Genomic DNA, 17,408 nt, shown 5'->3' with positions numbered 1-17,408 from the left:
TCTCCCTCCCTTAGCTCCCCCCACCCTCATTCCTCTCAAGCATTTTTATGTCATCGTGCCACTCCAAAATTTCGCCAAGACTAACGAGAAGGGAGAGGCTTCTGCTTTACATTCTTCGGGCCTCGCTAAGAACAATTCCACAGGATGTCCTGCTCTCCAGAGCATGCACAGACGCAGCTCTGACGTCAACACACAATCTCACACACACACACACACACACACACACACACACACACACACACACACACACACACACACACACACACACACACACACACACACACACACACACACACACACACACACACACACACACACACAGTGTTCATCTTTTTCCTACACATTCCTCCTGCCCCAGCACAGCCTCTCCTGGCATCATTTCCCAGATGTTCCAGTCCTCTGGTATGTTGCACCTTACAGTCTATGGAATTTAAGAGACAAAAACATTGTATGTGAACAATCTGTCCTAAATATTTCAATATGAAGTTCATTGATAGACTGAGAAAATCAAGTGGCTGTTGCACTACTACAGAAAAAAACCGGTGGAGAGAAATATCTCTTCAATGGTGTTCATTACATTTCTTTAGATCCTTATGGAAAAAGCTTCAACGTTATTTAGTCATTGTCTTTAGCTTAGCCAGCTCTTCACAGCAAACCACTAAATGCTTTTATATATTTATAAAATGCTAATGATCATTCGAACTAGTATAGAGCATGGACTAAAGTTGCCCATACGCATATCTAGAAAACACAGAGAGGTATCACCATGTCATGGAAACATTCAGAAGTCTGATTTTTTTAGGCATTTATGGATGAGTTTAATATTAGCGAATGATCAATGAGAATGATTAACCAGGACAAATCGTTGTGGTGGGATTTCCACAATTGTTGTTGTGCCATTATATCTCTTTTAAGAGGCTTGATTGTTTTAGTGGCTAATAAGTTTCAAAATAACTTCAAGCTAAACAAAGTACTGTCGAAGATAATTAACTCAGAAACCTGGGCAAAGCTGTTTTATTCTGTAATGTAGGACTACAAACCTACCCATACATAGACTGTCACTGAACATATAAATGAATTGACCACAGAAATCCTATTAGTTGAATCAAGGTACATTTCTAAATTGCATTACAACAACTCACAGTCACATTTTAGTGACCTTTACACAAAATAAGGTTTGATAGTATGCTAAGAGACGTGTGTAAAATCCCCCAAAAAACAAAAAATTCTCCATTTAGCTACAGTATTTAGTATACTTTCCCATAAATTGGAAGAGTTTGAATCAGTTTTGCCATGGTTTTAGATCCTGTTTTGTATTCAGTATAGAACAACTTGTTTTGAGTATTACACCTATAATGGTAATCCACATTACATCTTTATTTAATAGTGGTCCAGAGGCTATATATTCTCAGAGATTGTGCATAAGGTGGGAACAGTTTTTTGCTTAAGTGCTTAAAAACCATTTGGTGTGTTTATGTTGAAGATTTTTGAAGACACTTTACTGTTCGTTGAGTAAATGAGACCCTTTTAAGCAAGTGGAAAATAGACTTAGAGTTCAAATGTCCCATAGATGTACAGGAATAGCCGGACAAGAGAAGAGAGGCCTCTCAAGTTACACCATGTGGTTACATTCCTAAATGGACAGCATCTCAACTGCAACTGTCAAAAAATGCCCCCCACACCTCTCCCACAGACTTCAATATGTTGGTAACTACAGTGAGTTGATGTAGCTCAAACTGTTGGCCGATCCAGTTCAGGGCCAGGTTGAGAGATTTTTTAGGGAATGTCTTATTGCAAAAACATGTTGTACGTCAAAATTAAGCTCAAATGATTAAAGAGGACTATACTAATTCAATCTGTTAAGATTCATTGGTTTGATCTAAGGTTTGACAAACATTACAAATAAGTTTACCATTGTAGACCATAAAATATGATCCAAATATACAGCAGTTATGGCTTTTTAACTTCTATTGCAAGGTTTTTTGCAATGGGAACAATTACATTATCTCGGTGTAACTAAGAAGTAGTAATATGAAGTCAATGTTTTACTGTTCAGTGGTTAAACACAGGTCTTCTACTCTCATATGACAAACGTAACTTAATTGTCATCAATAAAACATGCATATGGAAACATGGAAGAGATCCATGCATTTAACCTATATTAATTAATTGACTGACAATGGAATAGGTTACTCTGGTGTCAAATACAAAAAAAGAAAGAAAGAAATTAATGATGTTCAAATAAAAATAGTTTAATTACATTTTATAGGGATAATTGGATTTTATAAGATGTTTAATAAATCTGTAGTTCAGTGATTTGGAAAACAAAACCCCTTATTTTAAGTGAAATAAGAACAATACAATTGTGCAGAATTGTGCATTAAACAATGGAATGCAGGTTGATGAAAAGGTTACCCAATCACTCAAAAGTTGGCTTTAAGTTTATATAAATGGGATGTTTTCCCTGCATCACATATCGTTCACCTTTCATTAGAGACACGTTCGTATTCATGTTAAATTCTCTTATTTTGATGGGCACTACTAAATTCAAATTTCCTTTAAACTGCTGTTAAAGCTGTATGAGGATCTAATTTTAGTCTCTGTTTATCAACCAGAAAACAATCGTGCAACGCTGCCACTTGGTGGTCAAACGTGAGATTACAAAGCACCTCTCCATCCCCATCTGTCCCCGTGCATTCGTGTCGTACAACATAGCAACAGTGACAGACTCAAACGCAGCAAATGCAAAATTGTTAAATATTAAATAAAATGTCTTAATGTATGCAAAATGAATCAGGTAGACAACCAACCAATAGCTCCGTCAGCAGCTGCCATTGATGAGCATCTGCTGTGAATGAGTTTCTCTCCTCCATATCTCATCATCACCACCAGCATCATCATCATCACTGCTTGTCACGTGGTGCGTAGGGAGCGGGCGGTGGGTGTGTCTTATCGCGTGAGGTTTCATTCATAACTACAGTCTGTATTTGAAGCCCAAATTAAAGTATGCAGAGGGAGCAGGCTGCATGTGGATCACCGCTTCACACGGAGTCTACAGTTGGGTGAGTGGGCTCTTTTTCCCTAAACCAGTTCATGAACCAACAGGCTTGATCCCAGGGAAATATTTAGCATTTTTATTTGAAATGTGTAGCAATTTATGGAAGATAGGTGACCACAGCTGGTAAATCGCAGTCATTAAGTGAGAGTTGACTGAGTCTCCAGTGTCCGGTATGACATGAGGGCTCCTCCTGTGTGACTGGTCGTGATTTATTCAACGCAGGCTGAGCGCACACGACGCAGAGATGTGGGACAGTCCTGATCGGAGGGTTTTCGGAGGAGAGAGGAAGATGTTGCTGCTGCTGATGCTGAGGCTGCTGCTGCTGAGCGGCTGCAGCGGCTCGCTGTAGTCTGAAGAGCGAAGGGACGCTGCTGCAACACCGCCTGTATACACCGTAAGATCACAGCACATCCTTTGGTGCCCTCCTCCGCCTCCCCCCGCCATGCACTTTACTACTGACGGTGCTCAAAAGGGTGTAAACACCACGGGCATTGTCACTGTGCACTAATGGGATGGAAGTATGCGGATGTCTGTCTGTCTCCATCTGTCTGCTTGCTGCTAAAGAGAGACAAGATCTGAGAATGTAACAACATGTCATCACACACAAAACGCGCGCGCGCGCGCAAACACACACGCGGATTTTCCTTTTTCTCCACCAGTCTGCGAAGCTTATAGAAGGGAAGTTGGTAAACGTCATAGCCTTTAATTTTATTTTTATCCTAGACCTATTACACGAAGAATACACTGTTTTTTGAGAACAGGACATAATGAATAGGGCCAATATAATGATAATAATTGTTATAATAATAATAATAATAATAATAATAATAATAATAATAATAATAATAATAATAATAATAATACAAACACATTATAAAAAGGATCTTAAAATGAATTTGACATGCATTCAACAGACATTTTCTCCCTTTATTTTCGCATAGTGTAGTCTTGACTTGACACTATATAATATATAATATTTTATAATCTCATGGTTGCAGTTTCTAGATTGATTATTTCCTAATATTTGGGATTTTTTGGAAACTTTGTGACCTCAACTAAAACTTTAAATGAAATTGTATGTGGGTTTGAACATGGTTTGGCTTCACAACTTGAGTTTGTTATAGTGGCCCACCATGTGTCAATAAGGTTTTTATACATTATCCTAAACATTTTAAGTCAGAGATGCATAAAAGGTGACAAGTATGACTGACTAAGAACTAACTGTATTAACTGCAAGTTATTACTTCAACAGATGTCAATAGAGAAACGTTTTAAACTGGTTTCTGCTCCCAAAAACATTAATAAGGCTACTTAATCTCCAACGTTTAGTGACTTTATAGGGCTGTAACAAGAAAAAAAACATGACAATATGAGACCTTTTACATTTAATGCAAGAGGCCACTTTATTCTTCTGCTAGGTAGCTCCAAACCATTAAACTGTTGGTTATTCAGTCTGCAGAGAGAGGACAGGTGTTTTCACAACATCTGTCTCGAGGGAGACTATGGCCACGTCTAAAAAAAGAAAATCAAGCAGAATCTTGTAAAGGCTACAGATGTCTGAAATCATTTATTAAAATCCCATTTACTTTTAAGTCCCTTAATAATCATGTTGGCTGGGCTAAAATGAGTGAATATGAAGCCTTATAAATAGCTATAAAAGCTGAACTTGGTTCATATGTGTTCATAGGGATGTATAATTGTTTATTAATGCTGAACGTGACTCTGCTTACAACAACATCATATTCTACATGTTCATATTCTGTTTCTAAATGCTAAATAAGGGTTAAAGTAAAGTGTTACCAACATTCAACATGATGTCGAAGTGTGTGTGGGTCTCTATTGTTGGTGTGCTATTCAGAGCTTCTTCCTCGTCCTTGTTACCTTTAGCTGTTTCTATGAGATATTACATAAAATATGACTCTCACACGGAGAGGGAATGTGCGGCAGTGTTACCGGTCTGTGTAAGGAATGCAATCACGGGCTGATGTTACACAAGCTGTGCTTAGTGTAAGTGATTATAAACTGAAGGCTTTTCACCTCCTTTTACCAAACGACTCATTTTACAGAAAGTGTAAAGACCGAGCTGAGATATTCTCAGTTATTGTGTGTGTGTGTGTGTGTGTGTGTGTGTGTGTGTGTGTGTGTGTGTGTGTGTGTGTGTGTGTGTGTGTGTGTGTGTGTGTGTGTGTGTGTGTGTGTGTGTGTGTGTGTGTGTGTGTGTAACTTTCATTTAGGACAAGAGTTAGGTTTATGTAACTTTAAGTGATTATAAGACAATGGACCCCTGGGCAAAGTGCTCCCACACCTCCTACATAAGAACAAGAGCCACAGATTCAAAGAAACATCTTTTTGATAGTCTTACATCTCTTTTTGATACATTTGTGGCTATTTCTTGTTATTTGGTATCTCTGTGGATACTGTTTTGATTGTTCTGTGTCACGTTTTTGATGTGAAGTGGTGATCATCATGCATTCTTATGACTTCCCAAAGGAAAATGGTGAACAGGAGGAGGCTTCTTTCAATAATCTGAATGTGACTTTGGAATGTTAAACGGGGCAGTACAACAATTTTAAGGAAGATGATCAGTATATGTTCTTTAGTAGTACTGTTAAGCCAGTAGAAAGAGTTGTTTAATGTTTATAGTTGCTCTACTGATTCTGGGTTATCGTAGCTTGGGATGGATGACATCCAAATAGTAACAGAAAGCTATCATTACAAACTGGGATTTTAGAGTTTGAAAGAGGTGGGTAAGAAATGGCAAAGGAAATTAAAAGTCTCTATATCTTAGCCTCTGCCCTTTACAAATCCTCTAACTTAATGGCAAACATGGCCCCAGTCCGGGCTGTTGCAAAGAATTTCAAAATACCATGAGTCCATGAGTCTAAAACTCCCCAATAGGAATGGCAACAAGAACATGAAACTGCTGCCTTTCCTGCATGAAACAACATAAATAAATATGATGTCTAGAAAGAAGCGGCAGCTCTGCTGACTTCACCTTCTCCATCCTCTGCAGGGTTCAATCACGCTGACCTGGACCATGAGCAATGATTTGCCTTTTCTGACAAGTCTGACGGAGAACTCCACTGTGAGTACTACTATCAACACACACACACCCCACACACACAAACACACACAAACACACCAGCTGGTGTCCGAACCACAACTGGTCCACAGCACTTTATGGATCAAACTGAACCTCAGCCAAAAGCAGCCCACAGCAGTTGGACACAGTGATTTAACACCACCCATGGTTCCAGTAACAGGTATTATACATCCAGGTGGAGCTGTAGTGGAGCATAGCCGGATCTGCATCCAAAGAGGATTTGACTCTGAACCAGAGTGTGCCACTGGCGTTGTGTGTCATGCAGCCTCAGGAGGCCATGGGGAGATCGGAGCCAGCAGTGATGATTATCGGACAGTTAAGGCTATCTGTGGGGAGAGACAATTGGCTGTTGTTTGACTCAACGGTGTATGTTAAAAACATGGCATAAAGACTGGCTAAGAGCTGTACTGCTGCCACTGATTGATTGTGTTGTTCTTCATGTTTGGCTGAGCTTGTAAAAACAGCAGATTTCATTAGGCTACAGTCACTCTGACAAACCATGTGTGTGTGTGCGCTGTGAGTTTATCAAGGTGTGCCGTGATGGAGCTGTTACACACACACACACACACACTTCTGAATATCCCCATAGGCTTCATCTAAATGTAGGCCACAGCAACATCTAATGGATGTAAGAATATCTAAGTGGGCGAGTGTGAGTGTGTGTGCGTGTGTGTGTGTGTGTGTGTGTGTGTGTGTGTGTGTGTGTGTGTGTGTGTGTGTGTGTGTGTGTGTGTGTGTGTGTGTGTGTGTGTGTGTGTGTGTGTGTGTGTGTGTGTGTGTGTGTGTGTCATGGACTTAGTTGAACATGTTCAGGCCTGAAGCAGGTTTGAGGTTGAATGAAGAGAGGAGAAAAGGATGTTTTAATTTGCTCCGATGCACATAATCACCAACCCTTTCTGGTTTTATTAGTACAAAATGACAGCTTCTTCTGTTCAGCAGCACTCCCTCCTCTGCGTAGCGACTTTCTCGCTGTTGGATTGAGCTTGCAATTGAGGTTGACAAAGATTGATTCATGCTTTCTTTTACAGAAATGCCTTTATCATTTACAGGGAAAGCAGCAGAGTCACTATGAAACCAGCTGTCTTGCAATTTAGCTCTTTGGTTTTGTAGTACACCTCCGTTAGTCAATCGCAGGAAAATGAATCTTTTTATTTAAAATGTTAAACTCTTTTGGCGTCTTCTTCCGTTATGAGGATATGCTGCTTTAAACTGAATATGTTTGGGTTCTGTATTTGAAAACAGCAAAGAATTACATACAAATATGATTTTTACTATTTTCTGACAGTTTATACTCGGATTAATGAGTATAAAAATAATCACGAGTTGGATTGTCTATTTGTCCACTCAGCATATAGGGCTTTGGATTTTTGCTGTGACGTCCTCCCTGCTCCAGTGAGGCCTTCATCTGGCCAGTGTGTGCTCAGTGAATGGTTTTTCCAGTTCTCAGTTTCCTTTAAATCTGTGCGCCATGACAGCCTTCTTACATTTTGGAATCTTATGTAACTCTGAATGTTGCAATGAATGAATATTCCATTTGTGACGGTGAAAAGAGTCCAATTATTTTCACTCTCTTCCGAAACTGACATAGGAACAAGAGTCAGGAGAGTCCTGTGTGGGGATTGCTGATGTTCGTCCTCAATCCTCAATTCCATTATTAGCCTGCGGAGACATCGTTTTTGCCCTCATTGAGAAGAGCTAGGAGATTGAATTAAGGGTCTCGCTGACGTTTCGATTAGCATCCTCAAGCTCACTCAGCCAAGACTGAGGGTATTAATCAGAAAGAGTAGAAAGCAGGTGTGTGTGTGTGTGTGTGTGTGTGTGTGTGTGTGTGTGTGTGTGTGTGTGTGTGTGTGTGTGTGTGTGTGTGTGAGAACTACTGTGAAGAGGCAGTTACTTAAGAAAGTCTTTCAGTCTTAATTCCACTTCTTATTAAATATTATAGCGCTCAGCTGGCAGCGTAATGCGACAAAGAGGTTCTTCAATGCTGCGAAACTCAAAGGGAACAGAATCAATTATTGTCCCAGCAGGACTAATGCAGCCAGCAAGCTCACAACAACTAAACATGACAACAGAGATATGAAAGCTTCTCCTTTATTGGGCTATTAAAGGAATGAGTTATGAGTTCCAGCAATGGGAATTAAATTGATGTTGTGCAACCTATACAGGGAAACACTTCAGAGAGCGCCAGGGTTTGAGCTAGATAGGTTTTGAAGGCTGGTATTTTTAGTGACACCGTTTTTTTTTTCTGTCAGTATTTGATTTATATTTTTGTCAGCAAGGAGTTCTATTTTAAAGTTGTAAAGGTAAATCTTTATTGATTTCAGGCTACATTTTAGTTTAATTGTGTCCTTTGATCTCACAAGAGGTATGGTAGGATGGAAAACTGGTTGGTGTGCAAATTCTTATCTTTATACAGTACGTGGCAGATGTGCTGAGCGTGGAAGACTCATTGCAATGCAAAGCATGCTAAACCCAAGCTGAGAAAAAATACATGGTCCAGTATAGGCCAGATAAACTCAACTCTGGGATCAAGAGGTGGAAGCTCTCAAATAAAAAAAAACAATGATTTGCAGAGAAAATGCAAGAAAAATGAGATTGAGATGAGATTACCTGATCTTTGGTTCATTCACATACATTGTATAGTATGTTTTAATAATTTCGAATTGTCATTGATACTAACATCATATATTAGAAAGTGATTATAAAGTTTTCATATGTAAAATGTATTGGACTGATGCATCATACAATTCAACGTGCTCCAGTAGATTGGAACTACCTGAAATTTGATGAAATGTACCTAACCTCTCTCCCTTGCTGCTCTTCTTCAGGATGTGCCTGTGTCTGCGGGCCAGGTGGAGAACTATGTGCTGCTGCTGGTGCTGCTGAGTGTTTTTGCGGGGGGGACGCTGGTGCTGCTCTCCCTGCTGCTCCTCTTTTGCCACTGCTGCTGCATGGGCGGCCGTCGCTACTCCAGGTGGGTGCGTTCGGACCGCTGAGTGACACACTGTACTAAAGGCAGGCCCGGTTCTTCTGCAAACAGTAGAGTGGATTGGTTTCAAGGTTTCAAGGTTTCAAGGTTTCAAGGTTTTATTGGTCATATGCACAGCAGATACAGCGTATATGTTGGCAATGAAAATCTTATGTCGCGTGCTCCTCCAACAACTCAACATACATGGTGCAAAAGATAAATAAAGTAGTGCAAAAAGAGAGAAGAATATTTACAATATTAACAATAAAGATTTGAGGATGTGAAATATATACATATGTGGAATACATTGAGAGTATTTAAACACTTTACTCTGTTGAATGAGGAGGTATGGACAGATGCATATATTATGTATAGCAGATGTATATGGCAGATATGTACAATATATAGATATGTGTACTATAAACAGATATGTATGGCAGATGTGTATAATATATATGTATGTGTGTACTATAAACAGATGTGAGTAGACATTCACACAGCTCAGGAGTTCAGTAGTCTTATAGCCTGTGGTATAAAACTGTCTCTGAGTCTGGTGGTCTTGGTCCGGATGCTGCAGTACCGTCTGCCAGACGGCAGCAGACAGAACAGATTGTTGCTGGGGTGATGGGGGTCCTTTAATATCCTACCGGCCTTCTTCCTACACCGCTGGGTGTAGAGGTCCTCCATGGATGGCAGCTCCGTCCTGGTGATGTGCTGAGCAGTTTTCACCACCCTCTGTAGAGTCTTACGGTTGAGGGCGGTGCAACTGCCATACCAGGCGGTGATGCAGCCAGTCAGGATACTCTCGATGGTGCACCTGTAGAAGTTGCAGAGTATCCTGGAGTCCATGTTGAACTTCCGCAGCCTGCGGAGGAAGAAGAGCCGCTGTCGAGCCGTCTTGGATATGACCCTGGTGTGATGTGTCCATGTCAGGTCCTCACTGATGTTTACCCCGAGGAACCTGAAGCTGCTGACTCTCTCCACAGGAGTCCCGTCGATGGTGATGGGTGTGTGTGCCTCTCTCTGCCTCTTCCTGTAGTCCACAATCAGCTCCTTTGTTTTGCTGACGTTGAGATGGAGGTTGTTGTCCTGGCACCAAGATGTCAGGGCTCTGACCTCCTCTCTGTACGCCGTCTCGTCGCCGTCTGTGATCAGGCCGATGACGGTCGTGTCGTCAGCAAACTTGATGATGGTGTTGGAGCTGTGTGTGGCCACGCAGTCGTGCGTGAACAGGGAGTAGAGGAGAGGGCTGAGCACACAACCCTGAGGGGCTCCGGTGTTGAGGGTCAAGGTGGAGGATGTGATGTTCCCCATCCGCACTGCCTGGGATCTGCCCGTCAGGAAGCTCATGATCCAGTCACAGAGGGCGCTGTTGAGCCCAAGGTCCCTGAGCTTAATGATGAGCTTGGAGGGCACAATGGTGTTGAATGCTGAACTGTAGTCAATGAACAGCATTCTCACATAAGTGTTCCTCTGGTCCAGGTGGGAGAGGGCAGTGTGGAGGGTGAGGGAGATGGCATCATCCGTGGACCTGTTTGCTCTGTAGGCAAACTGCAGGGGGTCCAGTGAGTCAGGGAGGGAGGAGGTGATAAAAGTTTTGACTAACCGCTCAAAGCACTTCATGATGATGGAGGTGAGTGCAACTGGGCGGTAGTCATTGAGGCAGATGGGTTTTGTCTTTTTGGGGACAGGGACAATGATGGACTCTTTAAAACATGTGGGGACTACAGACTGGAGCAGTGACCTATTGAAAATGTCTGTGAACACATCTGCCAGCTGAACTGCACACACCTTGAGAGCACGGCCAGGGATGCCATCAGGTCCTGGAGCCCTGTGTGTGTTGATCCTTTTCAGAGATCTACACACATCTGCACTGGTTAAAACCAGTGAGCAGGGATCCTGGGCCTTTTGTGCCTCCACAGCCGGGGGCTTCTCAAAGCGTGCAATTGGCTTCAGTTTCGTGCTGAACAGGAAACTGAAGCTGTTTATTAACCTGACAGCTTTGGTTAGTTAGTCATTTTTCTAACACACACACACACACACACACACACACACACACACACACACACACACACACACACACACACACACACACACACACACACACACACACACACTTACTTACTTAAACTAAGTAGTTTCAACTAGTCACTTTTAAGTTGATGCAGAACTTTGAGTTGTAATAGAGTGCTTTTACGTCAAACCTGAATGTTTTTACGTCAAACCTGAATGCTTTTTCAATCACTGATAGACAAATAATCTTTTACACTTTCAGAGCGAGCGATGACCCTGAGAAGACAAACACGACTTATGCTGAGGATTCTCAGCCCACCCAAGGTCAGAGATGTGTATTTTCTTTATATTTAAGTTCATAAATATATCTTTTCTACTCCAATGTCGTCACTAATGCTATTTTCTCCCTCACATCGGCCTTGTCCTCTTTGTCACTCAGAGATCACCATTCATCTGGATGAATCAGACGCTCTCTCAGCTGTCAGCTGTCATGATGGGGAGTCGGAGCGATTTGTCTCTACTGGGTCCACTGGCCGCAGAGTCTCCTTTAATGAATCTGCACTTTACGAACAGGAGAAGACGACTCAGGACAAAGGACGCAGGTACAGTTTAACAGACGACACATTTTTATTTTGATGAGCTGGAAACAAATGAGAACATTCGTCATCTCCTCCAGATACACTCTGACGGAGGGAGACTTTCACCACCTGAAGAAGGCCCGGCTGACTCACCTCCACCTGCCTCCGTCCCCGTGTGACCTGAAGATCCTCACCATCATGGAGTGTGACTCCATGGAGAGCAGCACGGTCAACATCAATGAGACCGCAGCCCCCAAACTGCCCCATACCATCTACCAGGTGACTTTACTGGCGGTGATTTGTCTCAAAACAGAAATTTTATCCTCTCTAACCTGTTGATTTCTTCCTCTAGCCCAATGAGAGGAGAGTCCCGGACTGGGTGGGACAGAGCCTCAGTGGAGGTCTGCCAGGAGACCCGCACCACTCCACCATCCTGGACAAGAACCTCAGACAGGTACCATCAGCCATGAAAGCACTGCACACAAGTTCACAGACAGTGGTTTCTCATTTCTTTTTCACTTTTAATTGACAGTTATGAAATGGTCATTGCATCAGACAGGTATATTTTCCGCCACACTAGAGGCGTCTCTCTTCGGATGCTGGTCTGTTGACCAAGTCCATACCAGCTCAAAGTGATGCCAAGGGCAGTTCCCAGTGGCGTTGTGCCCAAGAACAACCTCACAGAGTCACAAGCTGTAGAGTCTTTATCTTGTTTTTATCACTGCTTCATCACGGGTTGACATGCTGAGTGATTATATTGAGTTTTTATTTTTAGTGTAAACCAACCCTTTTATTCTGGGGTCTTGTTGCCATTGGAAAAAAACAATCAGGGTCAGACTCAGGAACGTCTGTGAGATCACATCTACAGTATGTTTATTTATTCAAGAAAGGAAAAGGCGCATTCAATAACATGAGCACTAGAGTCCACAATGTCAATTAGCCAGATTTAGCTACAAAGTCTTACTTTCATCTTTAGTAATACATAGATGAAGATGAACATTTTTTTAAAATTTAACTATTTTTTAACAGAAAGCATTTATTGACCGGCAACACATTAGGTTGATTCCTCAGTGAGGATTGATCCACTTGTATCGCAGACAGACAGAGCTGTGAAAAGAAGCTGCCACAGGCTCAGACCTACTGATGCACTGTGACATCAGTCATCATTGCAGCTGAGTTACAATATGACAAACTGCTATCCCCCGAGGGCTTTGCCTCTGCCCGTCACGATTCATCTCAGCCTGTCTGCCTCAACCCCTCCTTAATGTCTCATCACCTCTCTCCATCCTCCTCTCCCTTCATCTCTTCTGTCAGATGGAGGCTATCAAGGACAGGTCAGAGGCTGACAGAGAAAGGGGGATGAGAGGAGAGTTGACTCAAGCTACAGGCCAGACTTCAGTTCTGCATTTCTTCTCTAAACTGCGACGCCATGCCAGTCTGGAGGGTGCAGGGCCCTACTTCAGGAAGTGGAAGTTTGACAGCAGTCATCGGGCTGCCAGCCTGGATGCCAAAGGTTTTAATAAATGTTATGAATGGATCAGTAGCTTATATTAGTTGATTAAGTCTGCAATAATAGCTTTCACAAAGACATTTTGAAAAACGTCAAGTAGTTAGCTTTTTTGTATGTCAATTTCTACCAGGATCGCCTAAAAGAAGGCCCTTCCAGCGACAGAGAGCGGCAAGTGAAACCACCGATCACACAGAAGACGACTCTTCATCTCTCAGAGACGAGGTCATGGACTCTTTCCCACAGTCGCCGATCCAGACCAGTGGTCTCCAGTCCCTCTCCGCAGAGTCCCTGTCTCACTCCGACACCGCTCCAACGTCCTCGGTCTTCCTCAGCAGGTACATGCCTTCCTGTAATCCCATAACTTGCACTGCTAAATTCCCAGCATCATTAATTAAAGGGCTGTTGTTCATCTTCACAGGGTAAAACTAGAGGACATGGTAGAGGTAGGTGGCAGCAGCGGCAGAAGAGAGGAGCTCTGTTCCCAAACAAACGAGAGTTGCGCCAACAGGCAAGACGAGGCCACAGTAAATGGGACAGAAGAAGAAGAAGAAAAAGAAGAAGAAGAAGAAAAAGAAGAAACAAAGTTTGGTGCAGTTATAGGTACAGAAGCAGCGGGAGTCCAACAAGAATCGGTAGACGACTTGTTTGGTGCAGGAAGTGCTGTACAGGAAAAATCTGCAGACATTTTCAGAGCAACTAAAGAAGCAGGAACATTAGATGTGAGGAAGAAGACCGAGGCAGAGGTAGATGACGGAGATGAGATGGTGTTGGGAGCTGAGGCCAGACAAAGGACCGACTCAGGCTCATCCATTTCCTTCATGATTCGCCAGGAGAGCTCGGAGGCGCCTCCCTCCCTGTACAGAGACATTTGGAGCCTGCGAGCCTCTCTGGAACAATACGCCTCCTCCGACCAGAGCAGTACAGACCGGGAGTCCATCCGCAGTGATGCCGACAGCGTCTCTTCCTTTGGTGGTGCAGGAGCACGCTATGGCCTGGACAGCTGCTTGTCACAAGACCTGGACGATGAGCCTGAGGGAGAAGGGGACGGAGGGATGATGGAGGGAGGGATCAGAGGAGCGTCAGGTGGGGACAGTGAGGTGGGGAGTGGAGCTGGAGGAGAGGGGGAGGCAGGGAACCGTAAGCTTCTCCAGATGGACAGTGGTTACGCCTCCATCGAAGCACCCTCCAGAGCCCCTGAGGAAATGCGCCTTTTTGGGACTCCTGGAGCTCCTAGAGGGAAGACGGCATCTGAGAGAAGGTTGTTTTTCACCAACTCTGGGAGGAAAGGCTCAGTGTGCGAGAGCATCGAGGCCAAGCTGTTTCAGGAGGAGCTGGAGGATGATGTGGCTGACAGAACGGTGACAGAGGGAAAATTAAAGGTGAGATCTCAAACTGGAAAGCAGTCTGTCACCCTTCAAGAACCATCTCAGCTTCTGAAATCACTTCACCCTCAGAAACCTTCAGAATCACAGCCCCAGCTGATGTCTCCACTGATCAAGACGACCCCACAGTCCTCTAGTCCTCACAAACCTCGATTACGCCGTCGCGACTACAGCATTGACGAGAAGACGGATGCCCTTTTCAACGAGTTCCTCCGCCATGATCCGCGTTTTGACCAGCAGGATTCTCCGCTGCGCTCCAGGCACCGATCCAGAGTTCACCTCCGCAAACAGTGGCAGAGACATAAGCAATACAGCGACCCAGGGTCAGGCACGGGGGGTAGGTATTCCCCATCTCTGGAGAGGCAGAGGTTCACTCCGCTGAAGAGAGGTGACAGTGCCAGTTATCCTCTAGACACAAGGTATCACAGCACACTCTCACGCATTGCAAGCGCCGCTGATGAAGAAGCCAGCGAGGTTGCAGCCTGTGAGGAAGCAGTGAAAGAGAGCACAGAGAACAAAGATCTGTCTGGTGAAGGAGCTGCAGGGGACGATGCAGAAAGTACAGCCGATACAAACTTAGAAGGCACTGACATGACTGAATCGACTACTGAGGGCAACCAGGCCTCTACAAAAAAAAACACAGAAAGCACAACTAGCCAGTCTTCGAGCACTGTGACGACACAGACAAGCCCCATGGATCCCAGAGTCGTCAACAGAAACAACAACAGCAGTCAAGCTATTCTATCAGAGAGCAGCCTGGCAGACAAGCTGGCCGTGTCGGTGGAGGAGAGGCTGTACGGCGGCCTGCGCACTGCCGAGAAGCTTGGCCAGGGAGCAACAGAGCGAGTGCTCACCGTCTCTCACACAGCCTCCCCTGGCTTTAGCCCCATATAACCGGTAAACAATCCTATCTACTTTTTAACTTTATTTCAGATCTATCATCTATAGACGACAGACTTCGACAAAATTGTCTAAAGCACTTTGAACATCGTCATGTGTTAGGTACTTTCTCGAGCTATGGTCTATTTAGGAAAATCTTCAAGAACACAGCGATATCAGGGGGGAGAAATGTACTTCTCTCTTGACGGCAAGTCTCTTCCCGCATTTCCATTCAGACCTTAATTTCCACTGTGACGCCATGTGACATGTGATGCATCCTTTTTCTTTATTGGTATCCATTCCTAAAATCAAATGCATTCATTACATAGCTTGGAAATATAGACCCATCTTTAGAAAATGTAGAATTTTTACTGTGAATTTTTAGCATGCTACTCTATGTCCAAACAATGTGTATGTGAATACTGTACAGTTTTATCTTCAGAACAAAAAGCACTTTGATGGGAAGAAAGATCACGATGGAGTTACTGTCACCTATTTCTCTCATTTTAAAACCATATCCTCAAGTGTCCTTCATGTCTGTAGCCGTATTTGGCGATAAGAAGAATATTGACCATGTTAACAGCATATCAGCAGATCTGGAGAATACACCTTCAATATCTTAATTAAAAACGGATGGGAAACCCACAATATAATGCCAACACACGAAAATATGTGCATCCAGAGTTTTTGTACCCATATTTAATCTATTTTTATAGGATTTTTGTTAGTCATTTTCCCGAGATTTATCATGATTAAGGAGGCGGTATCCAGGAGCTTCCGTGGGCTCGAGCAAAGTGTTGCTTCACTGTTGACACTCGGCTGAGGGGAGACTGACAGATGATACTCAAAGTGACACAGGAGCCCCTCAGGCCTGTGGACAGATGGTCCAGTGACAGAGAGGTTGTGAAAGAAGAGGCAGAAACTAAATAGCAGTGTCATGGGACATATTTACTCCATGTTACTAAATAAAACATAAGTCTGGTGATATCCTATGTTGGTCTTATTGTCAACAAATGCCTCAAAAAGACATAACAATTATTTCATCACACTATCCGGTAATGCAGACTGATAGCGCTTATTCCTGTTCAAATAATAAATGTTGGGCCACATCCCTGGAGTGGGTGACCTTTTTCCTTGCTTGAACACCGCCACATTAACTTTTTTTTTCTTATGAATCTCATATGCAGCATAAATATCAACTAAAGCACAAATTCTTGCTCCAAAAATGCACTTTAAAGCTACCTTTAAGTGATGTTATCTAACAACCAAAGGGTTAAAGACAACTAAACACTTCATCCATTTCTAAAGAATTGTCCTTAACAGTGAAACAATGGGCTGAGAGCCACAGACTAGTGAAGACAGAAACTACAGACACAAATTAAAACCCTGCTGGTTTTGTTTATCTGTTGACATTAAGGAAAAGATAGGACACTGGCAACTCTAGCCTTTAGGTAATACTCTGCAGATATTATGTCTTGACAGGTTAAAATCACAGGTTGAACTGCTTTCTCTCCGCTCTCTCTCTGCTAGTATGGATGTAAAATGTAATGATTCGTTATGCATTCATGTCAAATTGCATCTCTTCAACATGAGAACATTGCTGCATGTCATGTGTGAGGTTACCTGGGAAACTGCGAGGGTAGCTACAGCTCGTCCCTTTGTCCTCTTTCACACAGACCTGGGATTGAGCTACAGTATGTCATGAAACTCATGTCTCTGTCCTCATTCATGCTGAACCATGTGCTTAATTGTAAAACAAGTAGTGCAGAAAATTCAAATGTATTGCAGCCTTGACAAAGACCAGACCTTGTGGGACCAACTGAGGCACATAATCATTTTGGACTGAACATTTTTCTGAATAAAAAGAGTGGAAAAAAGTGATTCTTATGTGACTTTATGCTGTTGTGATGTGTTAAA

General features: G+C 43.0%; 1 protein-coding gene across 1 annotated transcript; it reads left to right on the top strand.

Moving 5' to 3' along the window:
- The first annotated feature begins 2,961 nt into the window (after positions 1–2,961).
- LOC134865812 (voltage-dependent calcium channel beta subunit-associated regulatory protein) lies at positions 2,962–17,357 on the top strand. The gene is made up of 11 exons (XM_063885546.1): positions 2,962–3,062; positions 3,281–3,452; positions 6,072–6,143; positions 8,990–9,135; positions 11,405–11,466; positions 11,582–11,744; positions 11,819–11,999; positions 12,073–12,174; positions 13,035–13,233; positions 13,361–13,565; positions 13,649–17,357. Exons 3-11 carry the CDS (start codon positions 6,096–6,098, stop codon positions 15,504–15,506), a joined length of 2,964 nt encoding a protein of 987 aa, XP_063741616.1. The 5' UTR covers positions 2,962–3,062; positions 3,281–3,452; positions 6,072–6,095; the 3' UTR covers positions 15,507–17,357.
- Positions 17,358–17,408: the final 51 nt, after the last annotated feature.

The sequence above is a fragment of the Eleginops maclovinus genome, chromosome 6 (genome assembly GCF_036324505.1).
Source record: "Eleginops maclovinus isolate JMC-PN-2008 ecotype Puerto Natales chromosome 6, JC_Emac_rtc_rv5, whole genome shotgun sequence".
Taxonomy (NCBI): domain Eukaryota; kingdom Metazoa; phylum Chordata; class Actinopteri; order Perciformes; family Eleginopidae; genus Eleginops; species Eleginops maclovinus.
The sequence above is the reverse complement of the archived record's forward strand: the minus strand, read 5'-3'. Positions and strand labels throughout refer to the sequence as shown.